This window comes from Drosophila mojavensis, unplaced genomic scaffold (genome assembly GCF_018153725.1).
Source record: "Drosophila mojavensis isolate 15081-1352.22 unplaced genomic scaffold, ASM1815372v1 contig_74, whole genome shotgun sequence".
In the NCBI taxonomy this organism is placed as follows: Eukaryota; Metazoa; Arthropoda; class Insecta; order Diptera; family Drosophilidae; genus Drosophila; species Drosophila mojavensis.
Window position 1 is genome coordinate 17031657 of NW_025318899.1, and position 26614 is coordinate 17058270.

Genomic DNA, 26614 nt, shown 5'->3' on the forward strand with positions numbered 1-26614 from the left:
TGAATGTTTTAAGCCAAATTAGAGCGCAATTCTTTATACATGCATAAATTATGACAAAACCCAAATACAAACACACAGACACACAGACAGATGAGCTCAATTAAAATAAGCATAATAAATATATCGGAGCATATAGACATAGCAGCACTTCACCAATTTACAATAATCCATATATACATCTATATTTCATATTCCAGTATATTTATGAATTATTTAGCTTATGCCAGCGCACAGTTTTTCCCAAAAGGGGTCTAGTTCATGGCTTTCCAAAGGGCAGTTTAACCTTTTGACATGCGTTAAGCATGCGAACATGTTTATTTTATTTTCTAACTAAATACATATACGAATGCATATACATATATATATATATGGATAAATGATGCAGCTTTTTAAAACATTTACCTACATATATATTTTTATATTTATTAATTCAATTAGTAAATATTCATAAGCTAGAGCGCTTTTAGTTTTTAAGCTGCGGAAATTGTGAATTATGCGGTGCCATAGAATATGCTGCAGCTAAATAGATATTGAATATGCTTAAGGCCAGATGAATAAATTAAATTTGTTCGCATTATTTTAATATTTAAAATAATATACTTTTAATTGAAAGTTTTATTTCTATTATTAGGGAGAAATTTGTATAGAAGAGCTTAAATTTGACTGCAAATAAATAATAAATAATTAGACACCAGCAAAAGCTATTGTTTAGCATTATTATTACAAATTAATATGTTTATATACATTCTGTCAAATAAGTGTCCGGAAATTCTCATTTAAAATTTTTCCTTTGCGAATATTTCTAAACAAAATTTTTATCGTGGTTTCCCTCCCTGCCTAATAGGAGTAAAGAGCACAACTGTTTCATATTCCATATTCCATTGTCGTAATCTCATATTCCATATTCCGTATTCCATATTCCGTATTCCGTATTCCGTATTCCATATTCCATATCCCAAATTCCATATTTCATATCCCATATTTCATATTCCATATTCCATATCCCATATTCCATATTCCATATTCATGAGCACATATAGCTAATTCTATATTTTGATGAACGGTTTTCAATTATTTTTTTCCTCAAGCTTGTAAAAAATTGCATATTATCCAAATTCAACATTAAAAGAAACTAAGGTCTCAGCTAGAATCATAAATAAAATTTTGAATATTTCAGCAGTTACTTAAGTTAACAAAAATAATAAACACACTATTCTATAAGACTTGTCGTTTGATAATTAATTATTTACTAGCTATATGTAATAATAAGGGAAATAAAACAATATTCATTCCAACCCAGCTGTTATTATACCTAATATGATAAAAGTCGAGCAGAGCAAGGTTCTCCCTCAATTTGTCGACTTGACTCTGCTCTCTTTGCAATGAGAGCTCCTAAATTGATCGCCGCGGTCGTTCCATTTGACATTGTTCCATAATTTATTCTAAGGCAATGTCATTTCGTTCACATTTTCAAGAGCTCAGACCAATGTGCGAGCTATTATATTATTATAGATATCACTTATTTAAGCGAGTCATGAAAATTCAATAAAGCGCTGTCGGAAAAGTTGACGCAATCATTTGAATATTATATTCTTTCATAATAATAAAAATAATAATTGATAATATTTTCCAAATTAAAAAAAAAAAATTACTATATAACTTATCAACTCTTTTTTTTTTTTTTATTTAAATTTCTTACTCAATTGCTGGCATTTGGTCAGCCCATATCAGAAACATACAACTAGATCAGATTTCACATGCCAATTGAAACTACACAAAGTAATTTGAGTGCCACTTGACACTGTTCTTTGCACTCGGGGCCCGAAAGTGTTAGCTTGAGGCGTCACGAACGCCACTTGAACAGCGTGGCCCAGTTGAGCCGGGCACCATGTCGCTGTTTGTATACCTTAAAGAGTTGTGTTCAAGTACGGCGAGTTGCTGGTGTTATAGCACAATTGGGCCTATCATTAGAATCTTGGCAGTGGAGGCCCATACTTATGTCCAATCAGCTCACCAACTAATAACTCTATTATTACTGCGAGCTGTTGCTACTGCGAGTGCAGCTGCAGCGGAATACGTTCATTTGAAATCAAATCAAACTTTCCGCATGCAAAACCCTAATTCCAATGCCGGAAGCGCGAGTTCGTCTAGGCCTGCAATTCCACTTGCAAATTAGTCAGAGCTGCTTACCGCGGCAGCTGCCACTGGCGAAATCCGAGAGTCGAGACGAGACTCGAGAGTCGAGCGTCGAGACGATAGTATGCCAAAAACCTAGCGGACAAATTCATACGTGGATAGATGCGCAAGCGGGCAGGAGGGGGGATTGATGGCGGGGATAATGCGACACGGCTGCTTCACGCCAAAGTGCGCTGACGGTTAGCCATAAAAGCCAAGTGAATCAAGCACAGTGGGATGAGAGATGGCAGAGATTATTGAAAAGATATCCGAATTATTATTTATTAATTTAGAAATAATAATTCTAATTTATTTTGTTTATAAAAAGATGACTTATCAATTATTCGTTTTTTATTTATGAAATAATAAATAAATACCTTATATATATACATATATTGTTTTAACCTAATTAATTTATATATTATTATTATTTATTTATTTTATTTGGTTTATTATTGATTATTTGTTTATACATTTTCTTTTTTATATAATTAATTTGTTCATGTATCATTCTCATCTTCATTTGATTTTAATTATTAATTAATAAAATATATTTTTCATTAATACATTTAGTTTATTTATTTATTTTTAAATATATTTTTATGCTTTTATTAATTGATCTATTTTTTTATTTTTTATTTATTCATATATGCATTCTCATTTAATTATTTATTTATATACGTTTTGTTTATTTATTTATGTATTGTTATCTATTTTTTAATTTTATTTTTTTTTTTTTTTTTATTAATTTATTTTATTATATGATTCCTTAAGTATTTATTATTTATTTCTCATTTATTATAAAATTATCTTAAATTTACTAATTTCATTTTGCTAGTTTCAACCACTTAAGACTCATGAATATATGCCGAAATTTATAGCAAGTATGCACCATGCTAGTACCACTGTGCAGCAGTCATGTGATCACAATGATGATAGTTCCGACTCTGACGTCGCTTTGTCTGCAGATGCGCTCCAATACGAAGATATTCAGCCAGTTGTGGGTTGCCGCTGCGCAGCAGCTGTAGAGTCCACGGTTATGCTTGTGACTCGCTAGCAGTTATTGTTATTGCTTTTGTGGTTGTTGTTGTAGTTGTCTGCGACTGCGCACGCGTCAATTGTGAGCTCAGACGACAGTTACAAATTGTCTGTTTAGGCCCAAAGCCAATGAGAAATGGCTAATGGCCAAGACAAGAGAGAAAAACCTTCGCTTGACGTGGATAAAATATTTTGTTGTCTTCAGCAAATGCCGCCTCTTAGCCTAAGCCAAGCATTCGTTTATTCATTCATAAATATTTCATATAATTGACTCGCACGACTTTGAAAAACAAATGCGAGTGCACTCGAAATACTCACACGAGTCAAGCCGATGACACATTCAGGTGTTCAGCTGTTGTTTTTTTTTTTTTTTATACACTCTTAATCTTTTTCTTCTTATATATGTATATACATTTATGGCAGCCGCATTGAACTTGACTTGGGCTAATTAACAAACAAGGTAAAACGTTATGTTGTGTGTGTGTGTGTGTGTGTGTGTGTGTGTATTTCTTATCTTGCTGACTTGCGGCTTATTTCAGCTCTGATGAGCATGTTAACACAGTTAGCAGGTAGCTGGCAGTTCGTTCTTAAAGCTGAAAAATGCCGCTAAAGTGTGAGATTTGATTGAAGAGATTACTGCCGTTAATGTATAAACATATATTTTATATGGTTGATAACAGTTCTTTGTAGTCAAAATCTAGATAATATTGAGTGAGTAGGCGAGAGTGTTAATATAAACAATTGCTTCCTTTTAACAGCTGATTAAGCTGTTGATTAGATTTAGGCGTTTAAAATGTTATTGAAAAATGTTGAAAAAAAACGGCGTAATTTAAGCACTTTTTTAAATAAAATAAATAAAAGAGATCAATCTTTACTAGTCCAAACGTGAATACAAAAATCTGGTTTAAAAAATAAAATTACAAACAATTTCATAACTCAAACTGTTTTCTTATATTATAATAATTAATACTATTATTTTAAACTTTTTTTTTTTTTAATTTATGTTGTTATTTGTCTTGCTATTTCAACTTTTACCATGTAAATTAGTTTTCCTTACATTTCAATTCTTCAAGTGCTTACAAACATTTCCCATTGCAAACTTTTCTATTTAATTAATTTAATAAGCAAATATTACAAGCAAACTACCCATAGCAGCTACCAAATAAAATTGCATGCAAAAACCAGTTAAATGCGGTTTGGCCTAAGCCGCCAGAAACTTTATTTCCAATTGGAGCACACGATAGACACTTAACCAGCTAGTTGGCCTTTGGGCTAGGCAAAACTATAGTTAAAGCTGTTCAAACTGAAAAGACCAAAACAACAAATAATAGCTGCAAACAAGGGGCTGAGCCAAGTAGCTGCTACTACACTGAGTTAGGCTGAAATGAAAGCAAAAAGACTTGAATTGTATGGAAAAGGAAAATTATTGTTATTTAATTTGTATTTTTGTATAGATTATTAGATATTATATATTTAAAATTGATCAATTTTATGTAAAAAGTGGGAATAAAAAATATAAAAAATAAATTAGCTGAACCTTAATAAAAGTTTTTATAAATATTTATCTTTTATATATATGGAAGTTTGTTTAATTGTAGTTGCTAAAAAGGGGGAAAATAACTACAAATTTTAAAAGAACTTTGTAGCAATTCAAATTGAGCTAGACTTTAATTCTAAAAATAAGCATTATTTAAATTAAATTTGTAAAAAATTATTTAGCTTAAATATATGCAAAATTTGAGCAATTTAGTTAATTTTTTTATTTTTATTTTTATTTATTTTATTTTATTTTATTTATTTTATTTATTTTTGTATTACATTTTTCTTAAATATATTTTTTTTTTATGCTTTACTTCCCTTAAACGTTTACCCATTTATAGTCAAAGAAAAGAAAAGAGTAAAAATGTAAATATAAATTGGACAAACTTTAAAACACTTCAATTGCAATCGACTTTAATTGTTTCGTCATTTGTGATTCTACGGTGCCAATCTATACATATATAATATATATATTGTGTCTAGCCATTGAGTGGGCAAATAATCTCATTACATATCACTTTCTGTGCCTTCTCGCTCCTAACACTTGTAATGTGGTTCACCTTCAATGAATGTGCAAATGGCCAATAGCCGGAGCTGGCTGCAATAGCAGCCAGAACAGAAGAAGAAGTAAGAAAACAAAAACTGGATTTGAGCAATTGTCGAGTAACTGAGAGGGTGTAGCTAATGCAAACTGCAAACTGCAAGCTGCAAGCTGCAAACTGCAAGCTGCAACTGCATACGGCTATGTGCACATGCACATGCATGTAACCCAATTTCAAGACCGCACAAAAAGTGCCAGAAAAATAAAATAAGAAGTAAAACAACGCGCGAAGCAAAAAGGCTTCACTGTGGCCTGGCCAGACCACAAAATGTATTTCACTCTGGTTCAGTGACTTGGCTTGGATTGGCTGCAAACACGTTATGTACCGCCTGGGGACTTTCATTGAGATCATTCAGTGAAACTGACCAGGCCAAAAACCAATGACCAAAACCAGACCAGGCAAACACACATATCGAATCTGGTTTATGGGCATTGTTGGACATGTGTTCGACTCGAACGGGCGGCCAGCTTCCTTGTTCATCCAGGCCAAATTATGAAATGCTGTGCGCGCAAAACGAAAGTGGTGCGAGCTACCCACACCACTGAAAACCACTTCCCGCAGGCACTTCTCTTACGAACAGAAGAAAAAACTATATAAATAATCAAGATGTTTTCCGCCTGTCCAAATGCTGAATTGCCGTCGTTTAGTGTGCGATTGCAAGCGCTTAACACACAAAGAGTGTCTCTGTCTGCCTCTCTGACTATGTCTCTTGAATGCCTCTACCCACGCCCCTCGTCCAACGCCTGACATATGCGTGGCCATTAAAATTTTAATTGCCCTTGCAACACTCGGCGTAACTCGCAGCAGACACATTGAAAGAGACTTTAACATTCAGTGTGCAATGGCTAATAAGGCTTTTCACTAGATGGGATCTGATATGCCCCGATAGGGTAGATCATCCTGCCGACTGCAGTTCGTTGCGAAAGTGAAAGGAATCTTCATGAGTTTGCATATTTAACTGCACTCACTTCGCTTAATATTTCTGGCCGTCTCTTCAGCCAGCTCCACTTGCCAATCGAGTGCTCTTCCCCTATCGCAAATATTGCATAAACACTTTTGAGAAGCAAAAGAAAAAAAGTAAAAGTATTGGCGGACATCCCGCAAGGGGCGGAGCTTGGCTCTGCCCTCGGTGAGCGTTTGAGGTCAATGCAGAAATATGAGCTAATAATTGTAATAAATTGACAGTGAGTGTTGAAAGTTAATTGATGTGTGCTGAGGAAATTGAAAGGTCTGCGGTTTGATCAATAGCAATTGCCGATAGTTATATATATATGTATATATAACTTAACACGATTGGAGCAGTCTTTACCTTTATGTTGCTTAATTAAAATTGAAATAAATAAATAAAATAATTTATGATAAATAATTAAATTATTATAATAATATATTGATATAATAAATATAATAAATATAAAAATAGCCAAAAATTAAGAGCATTTCGTTATGTATATAATAAGATAATTAATTTTCTATATTCGATATGTCATTTTTTTTTTTTTTTTTTTTTTTTTTTGGCTTTCTCTCCTGACTATCAAATTTTAGTATTCGATTACTATAAGATTTATTAAAATATTTGTATAGCTCAACTAATATAGAAAACATTTTACTTTAGCAATAATTATAGAGTAACTCGCGGCAGATCAAAGAGTAGAGATCTGGTTTCAATTTCCCCATTAAAAGTGATCTTATTACAATATGCAAGAAGAGCCTGATGAGAGTTCACTAACATGAATGCCATGGCATTGTTTCATTCTCTCTCTCTCTCTCTCTAACTCTCACTCTGACTCTCCCTCTCTCCATTCTCACTCCTCCTACAGCACCATAAATGCCTTCAAGATATGCTCCTCTAATTTATTTTTCTTTCTCTTGCAGAACACGATGATATCAATACGCTCCATGGCACCTATCAATATCTGAAGAGCACCGGTCAGGTAAGCTATCAATTTTTTCTATATGCATATATATACCCATACATATATATGTGTTTTATGATTCGCATTTGCCATACATTTGTCGTCAACATATTTGCATTTTGGTTGGCCATAAAAAAAAAATCGAAATCGACTTCAACGAAACCATCCAAAACATTCTCAAAAGGTAGCTCTGTTCTGGCTCCTTGGTGTTTGATATTTATTACAATGTGCGTACTTTTGCCTGCTGTTTGCCTCTCACTCTCGCGCGCTCTCTTGCCGTCTCGCTCATCGTATGGGTTGCTCATCGTATGCATTAGCAATCGCTCTCGTTCGCCTGCTCTCGCTCTCTCTCTCTCCCACTCTCTTTCTCTCTCTCTGTATTTGTCATACACGCATACACATACCACACATACACTTGCACCCACACATACATAAACACATATACATATACACATATATACAATAAATTAGAACTTTAGTTAGTCCTTAGCGCTCGCTCTCCTGCTCAGGCTGTGACTCTTACTCTGGTCTATCTCTCTCTTTATCTCTCTCCCTGTCTGTCTCTCTCCTCCTTACACTAACACAACAACAACACTTTGACTCAGTCTTGGAATTTTTGTTAGCGCAGTTATTTTAGTCGTTTTTTTTTTTGCGATTAAATTTTGATTGAGTTAGTGCCAGATGCGCCAGTTGCATCATAGAAATGATAGAAATTCGATTAATAATTATGAAACGTAAACGCGTAAAAGGTAAGTCCACGACTAGGATTTTCATTTAGCCAAGTGTCAGCTGCGCAAATTGCGTCGCTGACGCCAATGGGTTTATAGGCAAATAAAAAGATTTAAAAAAAATAAAATAAAATAAAACAGAGAGTGTGCCCAGATGCCTGTTGCGTGTTGCCCCGAGTCTGATGCATAATACAGGTTGCCTATTGCCCCACAGCCCAATTGTGCCTGTTGCTTCAACTGAAATCCGCTTATAGCCTCCATCTCTGCCTAAATATGTGTGTGTGTTCCATTTACTTATGTACTTGTTGTGCTACCCACTCGTCTTTCCTGTGTCCCGTATTCGTGTGTGTGTGATTGTGACAACAACAACAACAACAACACTTGGACCACTGCATTGCCACTTTTCGCAATCCGACAGCTACAACACCTGACCAGCTCTGCCCAGGTGAACAACACGCCGCGAGCTCAACTGGATACACTATTCTTCAATCGAGTGCCAAAGGCGGGCAGCCAGAAGCTGATGGCGCTGCTGAAGCTGCTGGCCCAGCGCAACAATTTCCAGGCGCGTCGCGATCCCAAGCATCTATACGAAACGATACTCATGGATACCGGCTTTGCACGCCATCTATTAGAGGCCGAGATACTCAATTGCAGCACAGCCAATTCGTATACCAAGCACATGGCCTTTCTCAACTTCACCGAGTTCGGACAGCCCTGGCCCATCTATATAAATCTTGTGCGGGATCCGATCGAACGGCTGGTCAGCTGGTTCTACTACGCGCGCGCGCCCTGGTATCTGGCCGATCGTGTCAACACCTTTGGCAGCAAGTTCAAAGTGCCATCATTGCAGTGGCTCAAGAAGGATTTCAATCACTGCCTTCTCACACACGATCCGGAGTGTGTGTACGAGCAGCTGGATATGGAACACTTGGACGATCATAGAAGACAAACTCTATTCTTCTGCGGCCAACAGACGAAGTTCTGCATGTGAGTAGATGAGCGAAGGCATGCTCGATCAGTTTTGGGTGACAAAAGTCTGATTGATGTAAGGAATGTGAAATTGCTCTTGGGTTGATTAGAGAAAACTTTGTAAATGGCTTGATTTTGATGTACAAGCTTTGAATAATAGAAATTTTAGATGATCAATATTATCATATTTGAGCATTAGAATTTTTATATTGATTTCAAATGATATGTATGTTAGTTGATACATCTTTCAATTCATTGAATAAGCTTTGGATAATACCAACTGTATATTATAATTATTACTTGAGAAAATTATAATATAGTACTTGAGAAAATAATATATAATACATATATATAATAATATAAGTTTTTTGTATGTATATAACTGTCAATTATTGTCACTAAGAGGTTTTAAAAATTTTTGTGAAATCAAAATCAAATAAAAGTGTCGAAAAAAAAATTAAAAAAAAAAAAAAGAAATAAAAAAAATGTTTTAAAAAAATATTTAAAAAATAATAAAATTTTTATTCTTGTCAAAAGTTGGATTGGGAAAAAAATGTAATACGATAAAGTAATATCTATATGAGACCTTATAGCTAAAATCCAACATACGTATTGGTTCAATTTAAGAAACTCTAAATTAATGCGTAGCCAAAAATCCATTTATTATTTATATCCATTTATTATTGAACCTATTTTCTTATTCCTTATTAAACTTTTTTGGAACTATAAGTAAAAATATATTTTAACTAAATGATAAGACTAAATAATTGAAAGATACAAAAAACGAATTATTTTTTATTTTATGAATAATTTTTTGAGTTTAATGTTAAGATTTTTTAGATATGTGAAGAAACAAATTATATCAAAAATGTTAATTTGAATCAAAAATGAAATAATAAGAATGAGATCCATAGATTACACATCATATGAAGATAAGCCAAATACAAATACTTACTCAATCCGGAAAAGAGAATACTTAGTAAATTCCATTCCTTAAACATCATACGACTTCGAGTCACTCCCAACTCGTCGAGCAGCTCTCGCAGCGCAGCCGTGCTCACCCCAACCCCCCGTTCGCAGGCCCTTCAACTCCCGGTCTGCCATGCAGCAGGCCAAACGGAATGTGGAGCAGCACTACGCCGTGGTGGGCACCTGGGAGGATACGAATACAACGCTCCGTGTGCTGGAGGCATATATACCTAGATATTTCGCCGGCGCCACAGACCTCTACTATGCCATGCCGAGCAATATGGAAAATGTGAATCGGAACGCCTTCAGACCCGCCCTCAGCGAGCAGGCGCGTGCCCTGCTCAGTCGCAATCTGACGCAGGAAATCGAGTTCTATCAGTTTGTCAGGCAGCGTCTGAATAAGCAGTTTATAGCAGTGCAGCAGATGGCGCAGAGTTCGAACAATTAGCGCATAAGATTTCAAGAATAAAATCTACTCTAACTTTCGGCCAGCCTGGGCCCTTTCAAAACTCTCAAAACTCTTCTAACTGTTTAGTGTGTTGCTTGAAACTGGAACTGGGCATGGGATCTACATACAGCTTAGATCTTTAACAAAAAAAAAAAACAAAACAAAAACCTACTCCAGCTACATGGCCGCAATGGCCACTCGCGCGAGATGATGCACGATGAACTGGACAATCATCGCATAGCGCATACATCGCATAATCATCTGCACAAGGCCGGGCACGACAGGCAGCTGGCGATGCCAAGGAATGTCGATGACGATGATCTATACGATGATGAAGCTAACGATGATGATGATGAGGCTGGCTTTAATTTGGCAGCAGATGCGCTGAACAACACCAAGAAGGCGGAGGCGGACTTTGTCTTCTTCAATCGCGTGCCCAAGGTGGGCAGCCAGTCGCTAATGGAGCTGATGCGTCGCCTGGGCAAGATCAACGGCTTTGTGCACGCGCGCAACAAGGGCAGCGTCAGGGAGACCATTATGCTGCCCAAGGAGGGCCAGAAGACTCTGATCGGTGATCTGCTGACACGGCCCAAGCCGCACGTCTACAGCCAGCACATAGCCTACATCAATTTCACCCGCTTCCAGATGCCACGCCCCATCTATATAAATCTGGTGCGAGATCCCATCGAGCGCATCATCAGCTGGCATTACTATGTCCGGGCGCGTTGGTACTACAACGACATGAAGGCCAAGCTGGGCGAAAATGCGATCAAAATGCCATCGGACGAGTTCCTCAACCTGGACCTGGACACCTGTGTGCGCAATCACGATCCGCACTGCACCTTCGAGCAGATGCAGGTGAAGAATCCCGCGGGCGATCATCGCCGACAGACGCTGTTCTTCTGCGGCATGAACAGGAAGCTGTGCATGTAAGTAGTCAAGGCAGGGCAGGGCTCGGAGCTACAGCTCTCACTGAATCTCTCCATTCCCGAGTCAGGCCCTTCAATTCGCCCGTGGCCATGCAGAAGGCCAAGCACACTGTGGAGTCGGAATACGCCGTGGTGGGCACCTGGGAGGATACAAACATCACACTGACCGTGCTGGAGCACTATATACCACGTTATTTTCGGCACGCCAAGGTGGCCTATTATCGTAAGCTCCATTTGAGTTATATTTTGAATGCTGAGATCGGAATCCTAAACTTTGCGTCGCTTTTGCAGTGGGTGAGGAGCGTTTGTCCCGCATCAATCGCAACAATGTCACGCGCATCGTGAGCGACGAGACGCGCCAGATTCTGCGCAAGAATCTGACAAACGAAATCGAGTTCTATGAGTTCTGCAAACAGCGTCTCTATCTGCAGTATGCAGCGCTTGGGAATGGCAAACGCTTTGGCGATGATGACTATTTGCTGATGCCGGAGATGCACGGCGACGATGCTAAAGACGACTCTGAGTATTAAACAGACGTGCATATATACAATATGTATACATATTTTGTAAATATATGCTCGCATAAACTAAGCTTCAATAAATTCCTAAATACATTAACATATATGTTGACTCTCAGACTCTTACCAACGCAGTCGGTTTATAAAGTTTTTTGTATGACTCTATCTATGTCTTTCTCTCTCTCTCTCTCAATGTTTGTTATACCCTCGGCCCAGTGAAGTATATCACCTAGTATATATTTCAGGGTATATTAGTTCTGTATATAATGGGTAGTGGGAGCCGTGGCACAGCCCTCAGTACTATAAATGGAGTGAATCTGTCTGACCGTCCATAAGAGACCTGAAAGACTTCGAATTGTGAACGTTTATAATTTTTTGCTTTCTTATATTTTACCATCGATGATTTGACTTCACTTTTTCAGGCATTACTTAAATATCGTTAGAGATTCTGATGTTCGATCTTTTTCATTGTTCATTCCCTTTTCTTGCTCTCGATAAAATTGAAAATGGGATTTTGTTTTTGAAGCGTGGCTAGTTCACCATAAAATTTATTTGTTAAAATTTGATAGTTTTAAAATTTAAAATACCACCATTCAAACAAATTTACAAAAGTATATGTTTAAAAAAAAATAAATAAATAAATAAATAAATGATATTTTACATAGTACATATATATAAATGTCATTATTATGTTCTTGAAGTTTGATTAAAAAAGTCCATCTATATTCTTCATTATGAATGCATTAAAGAAACTTGACAAATCGTCTATTCGCTGGCTATAGGGCGTCAAAGTAAATCTATTGTGTTACTCTGGCTTCTCTTCAGTTGTCGAATAAAATCTATTGTAAGCTACGCGGAATAGTATTAGGATATTAAATATCTGCTTTAATAGCTATGATATCAAATTATATCTAAAATATGCCTATATAAGATGTGGGACCATCGCGCGGAGCTCAGATTTGAAGTAATATTGTATGTGAGATCAGAGCTATGATCTTTGATTTGATATGAAACCTCTATATAGGAGATCTGAGAAAGGTTTCAAAGACTCAAAGCGAATATCTCATCTCTGATTACATATATTGTATAATTGTTGTAATGCAAATCTGAGATTTGCTTTTAATCTAATACGACTGCAAAGCTCTTATTGTAGAATGCTCATCTCTGATCTCTTTCAAAAGTAGTTTTGATACCTGCCAGATTACTTCACTTGGGATCACAACTTCTTCCACTCTTCCACTAACTCGCTTCGCTTAGCCCGGCCCCTGCCGCAGCGCGCATAATTCGCATGACTAGCAATTCTTTTGTCTTCCGTTCAAGCTGGGTACTCTGACAGCGGCTCAACTGAACAATACACCGAAAGCTGAACGCGAATTCATATTGTTCAATCGCCTAGAGAAGGTGGGCAGTCAGAGTATGACAAAGCTCTTGGGTCATTTGGGAGAATTACACGGTTATGTTACCTATCGCAACGAGATACCGCCCGCCAAGAAGATTGTGTACAACTACGAAGAAGAGAAGGCCTTTGCCGAGGAGCTGCTAGAGCTGGAGGAGCCATCGGCCTATGTAGAGCATACGAATTGGATCAATTTCACGGAGCACGATATGCCCAGACCAATTTACATCAATCTGGTGAGGCATCCCATTCAGAAGGTGATCAGTGCGTATTACTATCAGCGCCATCCCATGATCTATGCCAATAGCCTGTTGCGCAATCCAAATAAGCCCACTGAGAAAAAGGAGTTCTTCGAGCGGTCCTTCAACGATTGCGTTCGACAGCGCATTGCCCCAGAATGTGTGTTCGATCCACATTTGCCGTACAACGGCGATTGGCGACGATTCACACTGCATTTGTGTGGCAATCAGAATGTTTGCACGTAGGTAATTGGCCACTTAGTGGACGGGCTATTGGTTTAATTGCTGCCATTCTCTAGGCACTTCAACTCGGAGATGGCCACCCAAATCGCCAAGTTGCATGTGGAAAAGGAATATGCCGTGGTGGGCAGCTGGGAGGACACGAATATCACGTTGGCCGTGCTGGAGGCATATATACCTCGTTTCTTTGCCGATGCCACAAATCAGTATTATTGTAGGTCCATTCGCTCTCTCTTTTGACTTTTCCTAATGTCCTTTTTCCCATGTTGTTTGTGTGTGTGTGTGTACAGCGCATCAGGAGAAATTTATGATAAATTCCACGCCGCACGACAGCCATCTAGATGAGGATGTGGAGGCCTATCTGAAGCAACAGTTTGCCTACGAAATTGAGCTCTATCACTTTTGCAAGCAACGTCTCTATAAGCAGTATATAGCCATCAGGAAGCAAGCAGAACAAGGGCAGGAGCATAGCTCGGCTGAAAATAAACAGAAGTAATACTCAAGCGATTTAGAATTTATACTCATGAAATCGATAACTTTAAAGTCAATGAAAAAAAAATTCTAGAAATATAGTACTATTCTTATTTTTATTAATTTCCAAAAATTCAGTATCGATTCATCTTAATTTCGAAATCTAGTATTATAATATGATTATTATAATTATAAAACAAAAATGTGAAGAAAATTTCAAGCGAGTCTTTTCCCTTTTCCGCTACTAATCTGAAGTTGGGTTTCGGCTAGTCGCTTGCTGCTTGCACTCACTGTGATGCGATGCATATTTAAGGGCTCTCGAACGGTACTTGCAGATCCTGCAGCTGAATGCCAATGAATTGAATAATACCAAGAACGCAGAGATCGATGTGCTCTTCTATAATCGTGTGCCCAAAACGGGCAGCATCCAGCTGATTGAGCTGATGCGTGCGCTGGGCAAGGTGCACGACTATGATGTGGAGAAAGATCCACAAAATGGCGGCATTCGAGCGTTGCTCGACAGCGCCGAGGAGGCTGACTGGATAGATAATATCGTGAATCTCGAGGATGGCACCGTCTTTGCCAGCCACGTTAACTATCTGAATTTCACCAAGTACGAACAGCCGCGACCCATTTACATCAATATGGTGCGCGATCCGGTGGATCGTGTCATCAGTTGGTATTATTATATACGCGCCCCGTGGATCTTTGTGCCCGGGCGGCGGCGCAACAATCGCCAAATGCCCAATCCCCAGTGGGTGAACACCGAGTTCGATCAGTGCGTGCTGAGCGGCGAGAAGGCCTGCACATACATTGAGGGCTCGCTGCTGGAGCGTGTGGGCGACCATCGCCGGCAGACCCTCTTCTTCTGCGGCCACAATGAGTTCAAGTGCACGTGAGTGTGATGAAATGTCTTAGTTATCGTTCAGTTTCCACTTCCACGTTCCGTACCCCTAACTGCAGACCCTTCAATTCGCGCCTGGCCCTGCAGCTGGCCAAGCAGAATGTGGAACGCGAGTATGCGGTCGTGGGCACCTGGGAGCACACCAACGAAACCCTGGCCGTCCTGGAGGCCTATGTACCGCGCTACTTTGCGGACGCCTCCAAAATGTACTACTGTAAGTCCAGAGATGATTGCGGTCGAAATTATGGCCTGCCTAATGATTACCTGATTTGCAGCGGGTCTTCACGCGACCAAAGCGAATGACAATCCGATGAAGCCTCACATTAGTGAGGACATCTTGAATATGGTGCGACGCAATTTTACGCGAGAAATCGAATTCTATCAATTCTGTCGCCAGCGACTGCACAAACAATATCTGGCGCTAAAACTCAATGATTTGATGCGTGTGGATAATAGTTTAGCGGAGCTGAAAGCGGGCAACGAACTGGCCATCAGGGATTAGCTAGTGCAGCACTTAGTCTAGATGTAGCATCAAATTTTCGCAATTTATTTTAATAAAAAATTGAAAAAGAAACTGATAATTTATAATTAAAATTGTTTTTAAAGGATTACTCATTGAACTTTAGTATTTCTTAAAGCACAACAGCTGAGAGGATTAAAATGTTGAAATCGATTTAGGAACATTTAGTACCCCTCGTTTAAGTCCTGGTCTCAAATTTAGTCGACTTCATATATATGGAATCAAATCTTTGCAAACTATTCGAATAATTGAAAGAATTTTAGGTTTTATAGTTCATGTTTTATATTATTTTATTAGCATTATTTACAGAATCATTTACAATTATTTTTATTACTTTATTATTATTTTTTTTTTTATTATTTTTATATATATTTATATTTATTTGATTTATTTTATTTTTTTTATTTTAATTATTTTTTTTTTTTATTATTATTATTATTATTATTATTATTATTATTATTATTATTATTATTTTTTTTTTTTTTTTTTTTTTTTATCGTTATTATTGTTGACGGTTAAAGTCTTGCCATTCAAATTTTTAAAAAGAAATTTATTAAGGAAATATATTTTTAACATATTTAGTTTAGTTTAATTCCTGGTCTCAGAAACAGTCTACTTCATTTGTTCAGAGTTATGCAAGTATTTAAATAAAAAATTAAACAGTTAAATTTTTTATTTAAAATATTTGCCATTGGTAATATAACTTTAATTCTTTTGCTCAAACTTTCCATTTATGAAACAGAGCTAAATATTTGCTAAGCTATTAGAAAAGATATTGATTTAGGAATTCTTAATACATTTCGCTTAAGACTTGGTCTCAAAGTCCCTTCATTTTATGAACTAAAAAATCTATGCTGTCAATTTATTTGCTCTCGCTGAACTGCTTCGAACGTGTTATGGGCTCTGCCTCTGCCATTAACTTGGCTCTTACTCCGGGACTATCAGAGTTGAAAGTTAATATAAAACCGATCCGCAGCTGCAACGTCTCAGTGCCGACCGCCTGAACAATACAAAAAACGCTGAAGTCGAGGTGTTGTTCTTCAATCGTGCCGCCAAGGTGGGCAGCGAGGCAATGCTGGAGCTGTTCATAGCATTGGTGGACTATAACGATGACCTGGAGCTGGAGCGCAGCGGCTTGCGTGAGCCGACCGTGAGGCAAATGACCAAACGGGCGCAACGCGAGGCAGCGGAGCTGGTGGCTGGACTGGACGAGGGCACCTTTTACATACGGCACATCAATTGGCTGGACTTTAGCGAGTTCGATTTGCCCCTGCCGATCTACATAAACATGGTGAGGGATCCGGTGGAGCGTGTGATCAGCTGGTTCTACTATGCGCGCAGCTCGTACAAGAATGCCATCGAGTATCGCAAGTCGCCGAATAAGAAAATCAAGCCCGAGTCCTGGTACAAGAAGAACTTCAATGAATGTGTGCGCAGCGGCGATCCCGAGTGCCAGTACGTGCCGCATACGGTCAAGGACTTCATACCGAACTTCAAGCGGCAATCCCTGTTCTATTGCGGCCATCATGACGATTGTCTGTAAGTAGCCGGAAGGGTTTCCCCACTCTGAGCGAATCGCCTTCAAACGTCCGTCCACTTTGCAGTCCCTTCAACTCGCCCACCGCCGTGCAAATGGCCAAGGAGCATGTGGAGCGCGATTACGCCGTGGTGGGCAGCTGGGAGGATACGAACATCACACTGACCGTCTTGGAACGCTATATACCACGATTCTTTCGCGGCGCGAAGCTGATGTATGAAAGTAGGTTGACGGCATTTCACTAGCCAAAAAAAAAAAAATGCTGACTCTAATGGTTTCTCCTCCTTCATTCCTTCCCTTCCCCCTTCCCCCTACCAATTAGTGCACACTAACAAGATCACAAATCGGAATAAGAACAAGCGTAAGCCCTACATTGAGCCCGAGGTCAAGGAGATGATTAGACGTAATTTCACACACGAATACGAGTTCTATCATTTCTGCAAGCAGCGTTTGTACAAGCAATATTTGGCCCTCAATCTGCATGAGTTGCAGAAGCATGGACTGTTGAATTAGTTGGGTCTAGCGGGCTGCAGCTGTATAGTGAATGATTAAATCAAAGCCAGATAATTACATTTATTAGTAGAATAAAAACAAAAACAAACTAAATATCCGAATTCTCATCTTGTGTCTAATCCTAAATGTTTCTGTGTGTGTGTGTGTGTGTGTCAGCTGCACCTCCTCTAATCCTTATCCCTCTATCCCCACTGCCCACTCCTGCCAGCTGCAAGATCTGACACCGTCACACCTTAACAACACACCCAAAGCCGAAATGGATCGCATTTTCTTCACACGCTGCGCCAAAGTGGGCAGCGAATCGCTGCTGGAATTCATGGAGGACCTACAAGACGTCAATAACTTTGAAGTCGATTATTTGGGCCTGAAGAGAAGCGGTCCCCGTATTCTCACGCCCAAGCAACAATCTAAACGTGCTAGACACATTTTCAATCAAGCGCCAGGCACCGTTTACATTGAGCACACCTCATGGATCGATTTCCATCACTACAACCTGCCCAAGCCCATCTTTATAAACCTAGTGCGTGACCCAGTAGAGCGCATGATCAGCTGGTATTACTATGTGCGCAATTCCTACCTCAATGCTATATTCTATCGCAAGCATCCGACGGCCACCATCAAACCCGTTGATTGGTACAAGAAGAGCTTCAACGACTGCGTACGCAATGGCGACGCCGAATGCCAATACGTGCCGGAGACGGTGAAGGACTATGTGGGCAACTATAAGCGACAGTCGCTGTTCTTCTGCGGTCATGATCGGGACTGTCTGTGAGTAGTCTGCTGGGGTAGCTCTTCGGGAAGTTCTCAGAGGTAGTCCTCTGACATAACTTTCGGGGGTAGCCTTTCATGGTAATCCCACAGGGTAGTCCATCGGGGTAATCCTTCAGAGTAATCCCTTCGGGTAATCCCTTGGGGTAATCCCTTGGGGTAATCCTTAGGGGTTAGCTCTCTGAGAAAGCAGTCTGGGATAGCCCTCTAAGGTAACCCTCTGGGATAGCCCTCTGGGGTAGCCCTCTGAGGTAGCCCTCTGGGATAGCCCTCTGAGATAGCCCTCTGGGATAGCCCTCTGGGATATCCCTCTGGGATAGCCCTCTGGGATAGCCCTCTGGGATAGCCCTCTGAGGTAGCCCTCTGGGATAGCCCTCTGAGATAGCCCTCTGGGATATCCCTCTGGGATAGCCCTCTGGGATAGCCCTCTGGGGTAGCCCTCTGAGGTAGCCCTCTGGGATAGCCCTCTGGGATAGCCCTCTGGGATAGCCCTCTGGGATAGCCCTCTGGGATAGCCCTCTAAGGTAGCCCTCTGAGTGCTTCAACCCAAAATATATCTCACTTATGAATCCAATTGTTAATGGTTTAAGCCATCACAACATTTCTCTAAGCCACATGCCTAATGCTTGCAGACCCTTCGACTCGCCGCTGGCCATACAAATAGCCAAACGCAGGGTTGAGGAGGAGTATGCGGTTGTGGGCACCTGGGAGGAGACAAACATAACCCTAACCGTGCTGGAACACTATATACCCCGATACTTTGCGCGTGCCACAAAGCTATATCCATGTAAGAGATTCCACACAAGTAAAACCGAACGAGCTCAAGTCCAACATTTTACTTTTTGCAGTGTATCAGAAATCGCTACAGAATCGCAATCGTAACAACCGAAAGCCGAAAGTCGATGCAGACGTTAAGGCTATGGTCAGGCGTAATTTTACCCACGAATATGATTTCTACTATTTCTGCAAGCAGCGTCTCTTTAAGCAGTACATAGCTCTAAAGCGAGCTGAGCTGGAGCGACTCAATTTTGATTAGATCCGAGGGAGTAATCTTATAGCAAGCAATTACAGCGTTTATCTCAGGAAATCCAAAGTTATATATATAAAAACATATGCATATTTTGACCTACAAATAAAAGACTTTTGATTGTTAACACAAAATATTTTATATAAGTTTTCTATACCCTGCATCTATTGAATGTGGAAAATCAGTGAATTGTTTCTTAAATATATTTATATATTATTTCGATAAAAATATAAATGTATATGTATTATCGCTGTGTCAGTTAGCAGAAGTCGTGCCTATGCTTATCTGTGTTTGTGTGTGTGCAAGTATTTTTTGTTATACATGCAGAATAGCAGCTGAAAATATTTGCAATTTCAGCTCTTCGCAAGGTTCAGATTATCTCTTAGTCGAACAGTCCCACCTGGAGTCTAGTTTCATTGCACATTTTATTTGTGACTCACCCTATGCTTAATCGCAGTTATCTGTGTTGTGTTGGGCCTACAATTATCGAAAGCTATATCTAGCAACCGAATGCTCTCTTAGCTAGTCAATGTTACGACGCTCCGGCAGAACAATACACGACGTGCTCGACGTCGCGTCGTCTTCTTCAATCGTCCGACTCGGGTGGGCACAGAGCTAATGCTTCCGCTGCTGAGCCTGCTCTCCAAGCATAACGATGTGAATCTGGTGCTCAAGGGACCGGTGCGAAAGAAGAGTCTCATGCGCACGGCCAAGCAGGAGAGGATTGAGACGCGTTTCGTCAGTCGACTGGAGAATGGTTCGCTCTATGTGGCGCATGGGAATTGGATCGACTTTGCGGAATATAATCGACGCAAACCCATTTACATATCCCTAGTGCGGGATCCAGTGGAGCGCATGCTCGATAATTATTATCAGCAGCGCACGCTGAAGAAGCAGATCATAAGCCGCAACATCTATCCGGCCTACCCGCAGCACCCAGATGCCTGGTACAAGCAGAGCTTCAGTGAGTGCGTGCGTCGTGCCAGTCCTGAGTGCCAATACATCGAATATTCGATGAGGGATGAGGTGGAGGACTTCAAGAGGCAATCCCTGTTCTTTTGCGGCAATGACATCGATTGCTTGTGAGTACAGCTTGAGATCGGACTAAGAATCCAGTAAAACTTACCCAACTGCAGACCCTTTAATACACGCTACGGAGTGCAAAAGGCCAAACGGAATGTGGAGAAGGAATACTCCGTGGTGGGCACATGGGAACAGCCAAACATTACGCTCACCGTATTGGAGAAGTACGTGCCACGTTATTTCAATCATGCGCTGACGCTGTTCAACTGTAGGTTACCCTTATAGCATATCCAATACCCAATACCCATTCCCATCCTCTCTTTCTCTCCCTCTCTCCCTCTCTCCCTTTTCGCAGTGCACAAGCAAAGCTACAGCACCTTCCGTCGCTACGCTGTGGATGCCGATGTTTGGGCCATGGTAAGGCGTAATTTTAGCCGGGAATATGATTTCTATAACTTCTGCAAACAGCGTCTATATAAACAGTATTTGGCACTGAAACTGGAGAAGAGCTTGAATTGAAGGGGAATAACCAAATACAATTCTCTATGTATACCAAAAATAAAAGTCAAAACAAATACATATGTAACAAAAATTGAATTTTATTTTTATTTTTTTTTTTTAGAAGCTTTTAATATTAATACCATATGAAGTAATAAATATGTAAAAGTAATAAACTTTTTACATTTTATTATTTTCAATAAATAAAAACTCATAGTAATAAATAATATAATAAATAAAAGATGAATTATAAAAATATATGATATAATAATTATTAATATGTACAATTTTTTATACTTAAAAAAATAAATAAATAATAAAATAATAATAGTATTAATAAAAAATAAATAAATAATAAAATAATAATAGTATTAATGAATATTAATAATAATATTATACCTTACAACTTTAAAGCTTCTTTGAATATTAAACGGACTTGTCTCTCAACTGTTAGCTTTGCAGCTTTATATTGCAAAAGCTCCCCCACCCCATTTCAGCATAAAGTTAAGATTTATACAGTCTGTGAAATTATTTAGGTACGAATTAAATATCAAACGCCAAGGAACATGAGGTAACTATGTTTGAAGCTAATGAGAAATGGCAAAATAAAATTAAAAAAAAAAAAAATCTCTTTCCTCCTCCTCATTCATCTCGTCCATGTTCTAACACTCTCCATTTCTCTTACATCAGATGGCCACGCTGAACGTGCGCGATCTGAATAACACGCGCAAGGCTCAAATGGAGCTGGTCTTCTTCAATCGTGTGCCCAAAGTGGGCAGCCAGACATTTATGGAGCTGCTGCGCCGACTGTCGGAGCGCAACAACTTTCAGTTTCATCGCGATGCCGTCCAGAAGGTGGAGACCATACGCCTCGCTGAGGATCAGCAGCAGGAAATGGCCGAGGTGATCAGCGAGCTGCCCGAGCCGTCCGTCTTCATCAAGCACGTGTGCTTCACCAACTTCACCAAGTTCAACCTGCCCACGCCCATTTATCTGAATGTGGTGCGAGATCCGGTGGAGCGTGTGATTAGCTGGTTCTACTATGTGCGTGCCCCATGGTATTTCGTGGAGCGCAAGGCCGCCTTCCCCGATCTGCCCCTGCCGCATCCAGCCTGGCTGAAGAAGGACTTCGAGACCTGCGTGCTCAGCGGCGATCAGGAGTGCACCTACACCCAGGGCGTGACAGTCGAGGGCATTGGCGATCATCGACGCCAGAGCTTGTTCTTCTGTGGCCACGACTACGAATGCACGTGAGTAGAGCTAGTCGATAAATATAAATAAATAATCTAAGCCAGTATTCCCCTCCCTCCACAGTCCCTTCAATACGGTGGGCGCTTTGGAGCGCGCCAAGTTCGCCGTGGAGCAACAATATGCCGTGGTTGGCGTCCTGGAGGACTTCAATACAACGCTCTCTGTGCTGGAGAAATACGTGCCACGCTTCTTTGAGGGTGTACGGGATATCTATGCGAGTAAGTAAAAGAGATCAACTGAACAGATCGAGCCTGACCGACTGCACCATACTCACTCACAGCCCAAGCACAGCCAGCTTCATTTTCTGATTTGATAACTCTTCTATAATTCTCTTCTCCAACTCTCAGCTAGCGCCGAGTATCTGACCAAGATCAACAAGAACAACTTCAAGCCGCCCGTGAGCGAGCACGTCAAGGATATTGTGCGCCGGAATTTCACCAATGAAATCGAATTCTATCAATTCTGTCGCCAGCGACTGCACAAACAATATCTGGCTGCCCATTTGCCCCAGCGGCTTGAAACGGCCCATGCAGCCGCATTGGAGCGCAATTGAGTCCGGCCTCGTCTGGACAGGACTCTCGTTCCCTCACTCTACACATTTGTAAAAATTATATAGACTCGATCCTGTAGTCAAGTGCGCTACCCCTACCACACAAGCCCATCCATGCTGTAGCCAATAATCATGAATTGTTTATCATTTTGTATATTTCGAATTGGTCTTGAAAAAGCGTTAATCATTTACTTTAATACAAAATTATTTATATTGTTTAGTTAGTGATTATGAGAAACTGCATTCGAATTGTGATGTCTTCAAGTGAACTGTTGAAATTTGTTGTTTATAAACGCCTAATCTTAAATAGAATTAAGAACTTTAAGCTCACAAACTGTAAAAATAATAAAGATTATAATAAGATTATATAAAGATTATATAAATAAATGTGTTGTTTTTTGTCGAAATGTCTAAGACAATTAGGAAATGTCACAGTTATCAAAGTTGATTATGGAATATATATTCTGAAATAAAGAGCAGAAATGAATGGGAGGAAATGAAATTGAGAAAACTATATACCCGCCGTAAAATACGCCAGAGATAAATGAAACAAATCAAACTCCTGAGCATTGAACACATTAAATTTATTAATATACAAAATATATGGCAAACATAAAAACATATTGAGAAAACATAAAAAGGAATCAACTGTGGGTTTAATTAATTCGGCTGCGCAGTTTACTATCCCAGCGAAGCAGCTTTGGCTATTGCAGGGTATAGCAAGCGCTGATTATGGTTGGAGCAGTTAGACGCTCAAAGCTGCGCTTCTTGCTGTAGTAAAATGTAATGAAATGTAATAAATATATATTTTAATACAATAAAAAGAGACCTACCTGGGATCGCCATACAGCGGATAGCACTCATCGGGTTGCATGTCAACGCCAGGCGCCGTCTTCTTACGTCTCACGCATACACATTCCTCATTATTGCCGTCACAGGGAGCCGACTCGATCCAACGTTCAGGTGAGTGCAGGTAAACGGTCAGCGGATCGCTCTCTATTAGCTGCATTACACGATCGTCATATAAATCTAGCCACTCCTTGGAATCGGCTCGCACATCAATCAGATGTGGCTGGCAGCGTCGCACAATCTTGCCCAGCAGATAATCGAAGGCCAGCGCCTTGGGCTGCTGATAGGCGCCAATGTGGAGACGCCAGCGTGCCATATAGAGCTTATATATAAGATGGAAGTCCTCGTAGCGATGCTCAATGCGTTGGCCATCGGGCGCAATGCGCGCCTTGAGGAAAACATCATCGAACTGCATATCCTCGTCGCTCAGCAGCTTCAGGCGCTTGTTGTCGCGCCGCAGATAATCCCATTTGTCCACATCGAGGCCGCTGCGACTATTGTGGATAATGTCGAAGAGGTAGCCGAGTCCCAGCATTGGATAGGTGAGCATCTCACTTTGATCCAAAATCAAGGCCTTTATCAGCTGCACACCGCGCCCGTTATTGTCGTCGCGAAGAGATCGCAATAGTTCGCATTTCATATCAGCAAATATTCTATCCACGCAGAGCACTCCGTTGAGCTCGTGCTACGTAGCGAGTGAGTATTACAGGTATTTACATATATATTTATATAGTTTTTTACTTATAAGAACCGTTACTCACATCAAACTGGCCTTCGCCACAAACTTGTTCCCAGTAATGCGAAAATGGACCATGTCCGACATCGTGCAGCAGCGCCGCAATCTCCACCGATCGACGGCACCATTCGGGCAGCTCTCGCTCGTAGTTGGAATTGCGCTTGAGGGCCGCCAGTAGATCCTGTGCGCTTTTGTAAGTGCTGTAATGGAGCAAACGTTAATTAATTTCCTCATCTCATTACAGCAGCTCAGCTAGCTCACCCAATGCAGTGCTCGTAACGCGTCTGCGTCGACGCCGGATTGAAGGCCAATGAGAGCAGGCCCGTTTGCTTCACTCTTTTGAGTCGCTGGAATATTGGATGATTGACGATCTCCTCAATGTGACTGGGGATCTCAATGACTCCATGAACTTCATCCTCAATGAGCATCTAGGGAGAGGAGGGAAAAGTAATATAGCTAAATACCAAAACGATCTTGTTGGTATTAATGAAATTTACTTTGCTTCTCTAGACCGGGGACTCTCTGTATGTGTCGCCTCGGCAATCAAATGAGAACTGACAAATCTGAATGCTAGAAACGAAACACTGGTTAGGCAAGTTCTGGCACAGAGGCTCAAGTGGTCTGCGAAGGCATGAAATGGAATGCGATGAAGGGCGGACTTTTGTTCATATGAAATTTTTTATTTATATTTGAGTTGAACTCAAAATTATGCCGAGGCGAGCAATAGAAAAAAATATTTCCACACATTCCATACTCCTTCCGCATATGTCAGCTTGTTCTGTTACATACTTCACGAAGGCTCCAATATGCTCCAATTCAGTGGAATGCATTTGTAGGGTATAATCAGCTGAGCGCATAAATAGAAGACAACTGTTTACGGTTGCCATGACGACCAGAAACTGGGCTGATGCACTACTGATTTGACTGACCTTCGTCAACTAAAAAGATGAAAATTCACTTACATGAGGGGCTGCTGCTTTCCCATCGCAGCTGAGCAACTGTTGTCGCAGTAGCAGTTGCTGCTGTTGAATTGGTAGCGCGGGCACCTGCGTAGGTTGCGAATTTTGGGTACTGCTGGCACAGAGCAAACTGGCTGACATTTGGTATATGTGCTGTAGCTTTCGCTTCTGCTGACTTTTTAGGTGGAGCAGTAGAAGAGGTGGGCGATAACGCCACACGAAACGCGGAGAAATCGTTTTATGTTAACTTATCGAGCAATTGGCAAATATCAAACGAAGCACGTAAACACAATCAACGTCAGAGAAAATCAGCTGTCTGCTACGAGCTCAGGGCTGTTCAGCTGTGGGCGTCTCGGCTGCCAGGGCTGCAAAGCAGTTGCGCAAAAAAGCTTTTTGTCGAATGAAAGCTTAGCTCCTTTCAAAAGACGCAAGCAAATTTAAATAGAATGATAAATTCAAGTGAATGTTTTTTATTACAATGCATTATTATTAATTGAATTATTATTAAATCACAATGTAAATAATAATATGTTCACCTAAAAGTATGCAAATAAATTTTTTAATTTATAAAAATATAATATTTAAATTTTGAAATTAACTGACCATTTTAGAAGTTGCGTTAACACTGAAATAAACTTTCTCATATTAATCTTAATTTACAATTTGGGCCTAAAATAACATAAATATTTACTGTTACTCATTTAAACCAATATAATATATAAAATTTGTTTAACTTAATCATTAACTAACTTTAGATTAAATTTACGAAAAATATGTACGAACTCCGAAATGCTAATGGCTTTAAATAATTATTGCCAAATAAAATTCAAGCGCTACACAAAGCAGATTTAAAGCAAACTTTTTTCGAACCAGCTCATGGTAGGCGCAATTTATGTGCGGTGGCAGAGGTAGAAATAACAGAGAATGATTTTTGTTTTGGGAGAGCGCCGCCGCATTGAAATGAAAGCGAAAGTAGCTTTTGACCCACAGCTGAAAGTGGAACAGAAGAGCGAATTATCCAAAGAGCATGACAACACACCAAGAGAGAGAGAGAGAGTCGGTGAGAGATAAAATAAGCAAATGAGAGAAATACAAACACAGCATAGCGGCATAGTTCGTTCGTTCGCTTGATTGTTTGGATAATTTCGAGTCAGAATACAATGCCCAGCACCAGCACGTATACAAATACATACATAAACATCTGTACATTTTCAGCGGCATCTACATACGACATATATACATACCTATAGTGTACAGTAATTGCAGTAGTATTGCAGCAGGCAGGCCAATTGCGGTCAACGCACC

The 26614-nt window shown here is 39.9% G+C and overlaps 6 protein-coding genes and 1 long non-coding RNA gene across 12 annotated transcripts in view; 6 read left to right on the plus strand and 1 right to left on the minus strand.

Annotated features, from left to right (window-relative positions):
* Positions 1-23356, plus strand: part of LOC6582815 (heparan sulfate 2-O-sulfotransferase pipe) — a 51137-nt gene extending 27781 nt beyond the window's left edge. The window contains exons 3-6 of one of the 5 annotated variants that reach the window (XM_044009641.1): positions 7227-7285; positions 19966-20525; positions 20580-20734; positions 20822-21052. In XM_044009641.1, the coding sequence (XP_043865576.1) occupies positions 7227-7285; positions 19966-20525; positions 20580-20734; positions 20822-20985 (938 nt within the window). In that variant the 3' untranslated portion in view covers positions 20986-21052. The other 4 variants (XM_044009640.1, XM_015162602.3, XM_032731096.2 and 1 more) reach the window with 4 other exon arrangements.
* Positions 11380-11956, plus strand: LOC6582812 (heparan sulfate 2-O-sulfotransferase pipe). The gene is made up of 2 exons (XM_032731097.2): positions 11380-11533; positions 11602-11956. Exons 1-2 carry the CDS (start codon positions 11401-11403, stop codon positions 11838-11840), a joined length of 372 nt encoding a protein of 123 aa, XP_032586988.2. The 5' UTR covers positions 11380-11400; the 3' UTR covers positions 11841-11956.
* LOC6582814 (heparan sulfate 2-O-sulfotransferase pipe) lies at positions 14480-15656 on the plus strand (the record flags this gene model as incomplete). Its single annotated transcript, XM_002008468.4, has 3 exons — positions 14480-15069; positions 15138-15292; positions 15354-15656. Coding segments are annotated over 3 exons (972 nt in total), but the record flags the coding sequence as incomplete, so codon positions are not given.
* On the plus strand, positions 17146-17848 carry LOC116804325 (heparan sulfate 2-O-sulfotransferase pipe-like). The gene is made up of 2 exons (XM_032731101.2): positions 17146-17357; positions 17458-17848. The coding sequence occupies exons 1-2, from the start codon at positions 17231-17233 to the stop codon at positions 17646-17648; spliced, it is 318 nt and encodes a 105-aa protein (XP_032586992.1). The 5' UTR covers positions 17146-17230; the 3' UTR covers positions 17649-17848.
* On the plus strand, positions 18427-19956 carry LOC6582816 (heparan sulfate 2-O-sulfotransferase pipe). Its single transcript, XM_032731099.2, has 2 exons — positions 18427-19203; positions 19265-19956. Exons 1-2 carry the CDS (start codon positions 18981-18983, stop codon positions 19450-19452), a joined length of 411 nt encoding a protein of 136 aa, XP_032586990.1. The 5' UTR covers positions 18427-18980; the 3' UTR covers positions 19453-19956.
* On the minus strand, positions 23335-25450 carry LOC6582819 (deoxynucleoside triphosphate triphosphohydrolase SAMHD1 homolog). Of its 2 annotated transcripts, none has more exons than XM_002008473.4 (5): positions 25313-25450; positions 24612-24778; positions 24376-24550; positions 23599-24299; positions 23335-23536 (listed from the first exon to the last, which is right to left on the minus strand). In XM_002008473.4, the coding sequence occupies exons 1-5, from the start codon at positions 25448-25450 to the stop codon at positions 23470-23472; spliced, it is 1248 nt and encodes a 415-aa protein (XP_002008509.1). In that variant the 3' UTR covers positions 23335-23469. The 2 variants fall into 2 exon arrangements, with proteins under 2 accessions (XP_002008509.1, XP_015018091.1); XM_015162605.3 differs by lacking the exon at positions 25313-25450 and adding an exon at positions 24848-24920.
* On the plus strand, positions 24444-25099 carry LOC122757481. The gene is made up of 3 exons (XR_006357527.1): positions 24444-24533; positions 24595-24797; positions 24861-25099. It is a non-coding gene; the product is annotated as an uncharacterized LOC122757481 (long non-coding RNA).
* Positions 25451-26614: the final 1164 nt, after the last annotated feature.

Bases quoted from the DNA above. Each gene is read 5' to 3' on its own strand.
- LOC6582812 (XM_032731097.2), top strand. From the start codon at position 11,401: ATGCAGAAGGCCAAGCACACTGTGGAGTCGGAATACGCCGTGGTGGGC. The intron at 11,534-11,601 runs GTAAGCTCCATT...TCGCTTTTGCAG, and splicing joins CGCCAAGGTGGCCTATTATC to TGGGTGAGGAGCGTTTGTCC.
- LOC116804325 (XM_032731101.2), top strand. From the start codon at position 17,231: ATGGCCAAGGAGCATGTGGAGCGCGATTACGCCGTGGTGGGCAGCTGG. The intron at 17,358-17,457 runs GTAGGTTGACGG...CCTACCAATTAG, and splicing joins CGCGAAGCTGATGTATGAAA to TGCACACTAACAAGATCACA.
- LOC6582816 (XM_032731099.2), top strand. From the start codon at position 18,981: ATGAATCCAATTGTTAATGGTTTAAGCCATCACAACATTTCTCTAAGC. The intron at 19,204-19,264 runs GTAAGAGATTCC...TACTTTTTGCAG, and splicing joins TGCCACAAAGCTATATCCAT to TGTATCAGAAATCGCTACAG.
- LOC6582819 (XM_002008473.4), bottom strand. From the start codon at position 25,450: ATGTCAGCCAGTTTGCTCTGTGCCAGCAGTACCCAAAATTCGCAACCT. The intron at 24,300-24,375 runs GTGAGTAACGGT...CTCGCTACGTAG, and splicing joins GTGGCGAAGGCCAGTTTGAT to CACGAGCTCAACGGAGTGCT. The intron at 23,537-23,598 runs GTAGGTCTCTTT...ATTTTACTACAG, and splicing joins CCGCTGTATGGCGATCCCAG to CAAGAAGCGCAGCTTTGAGC.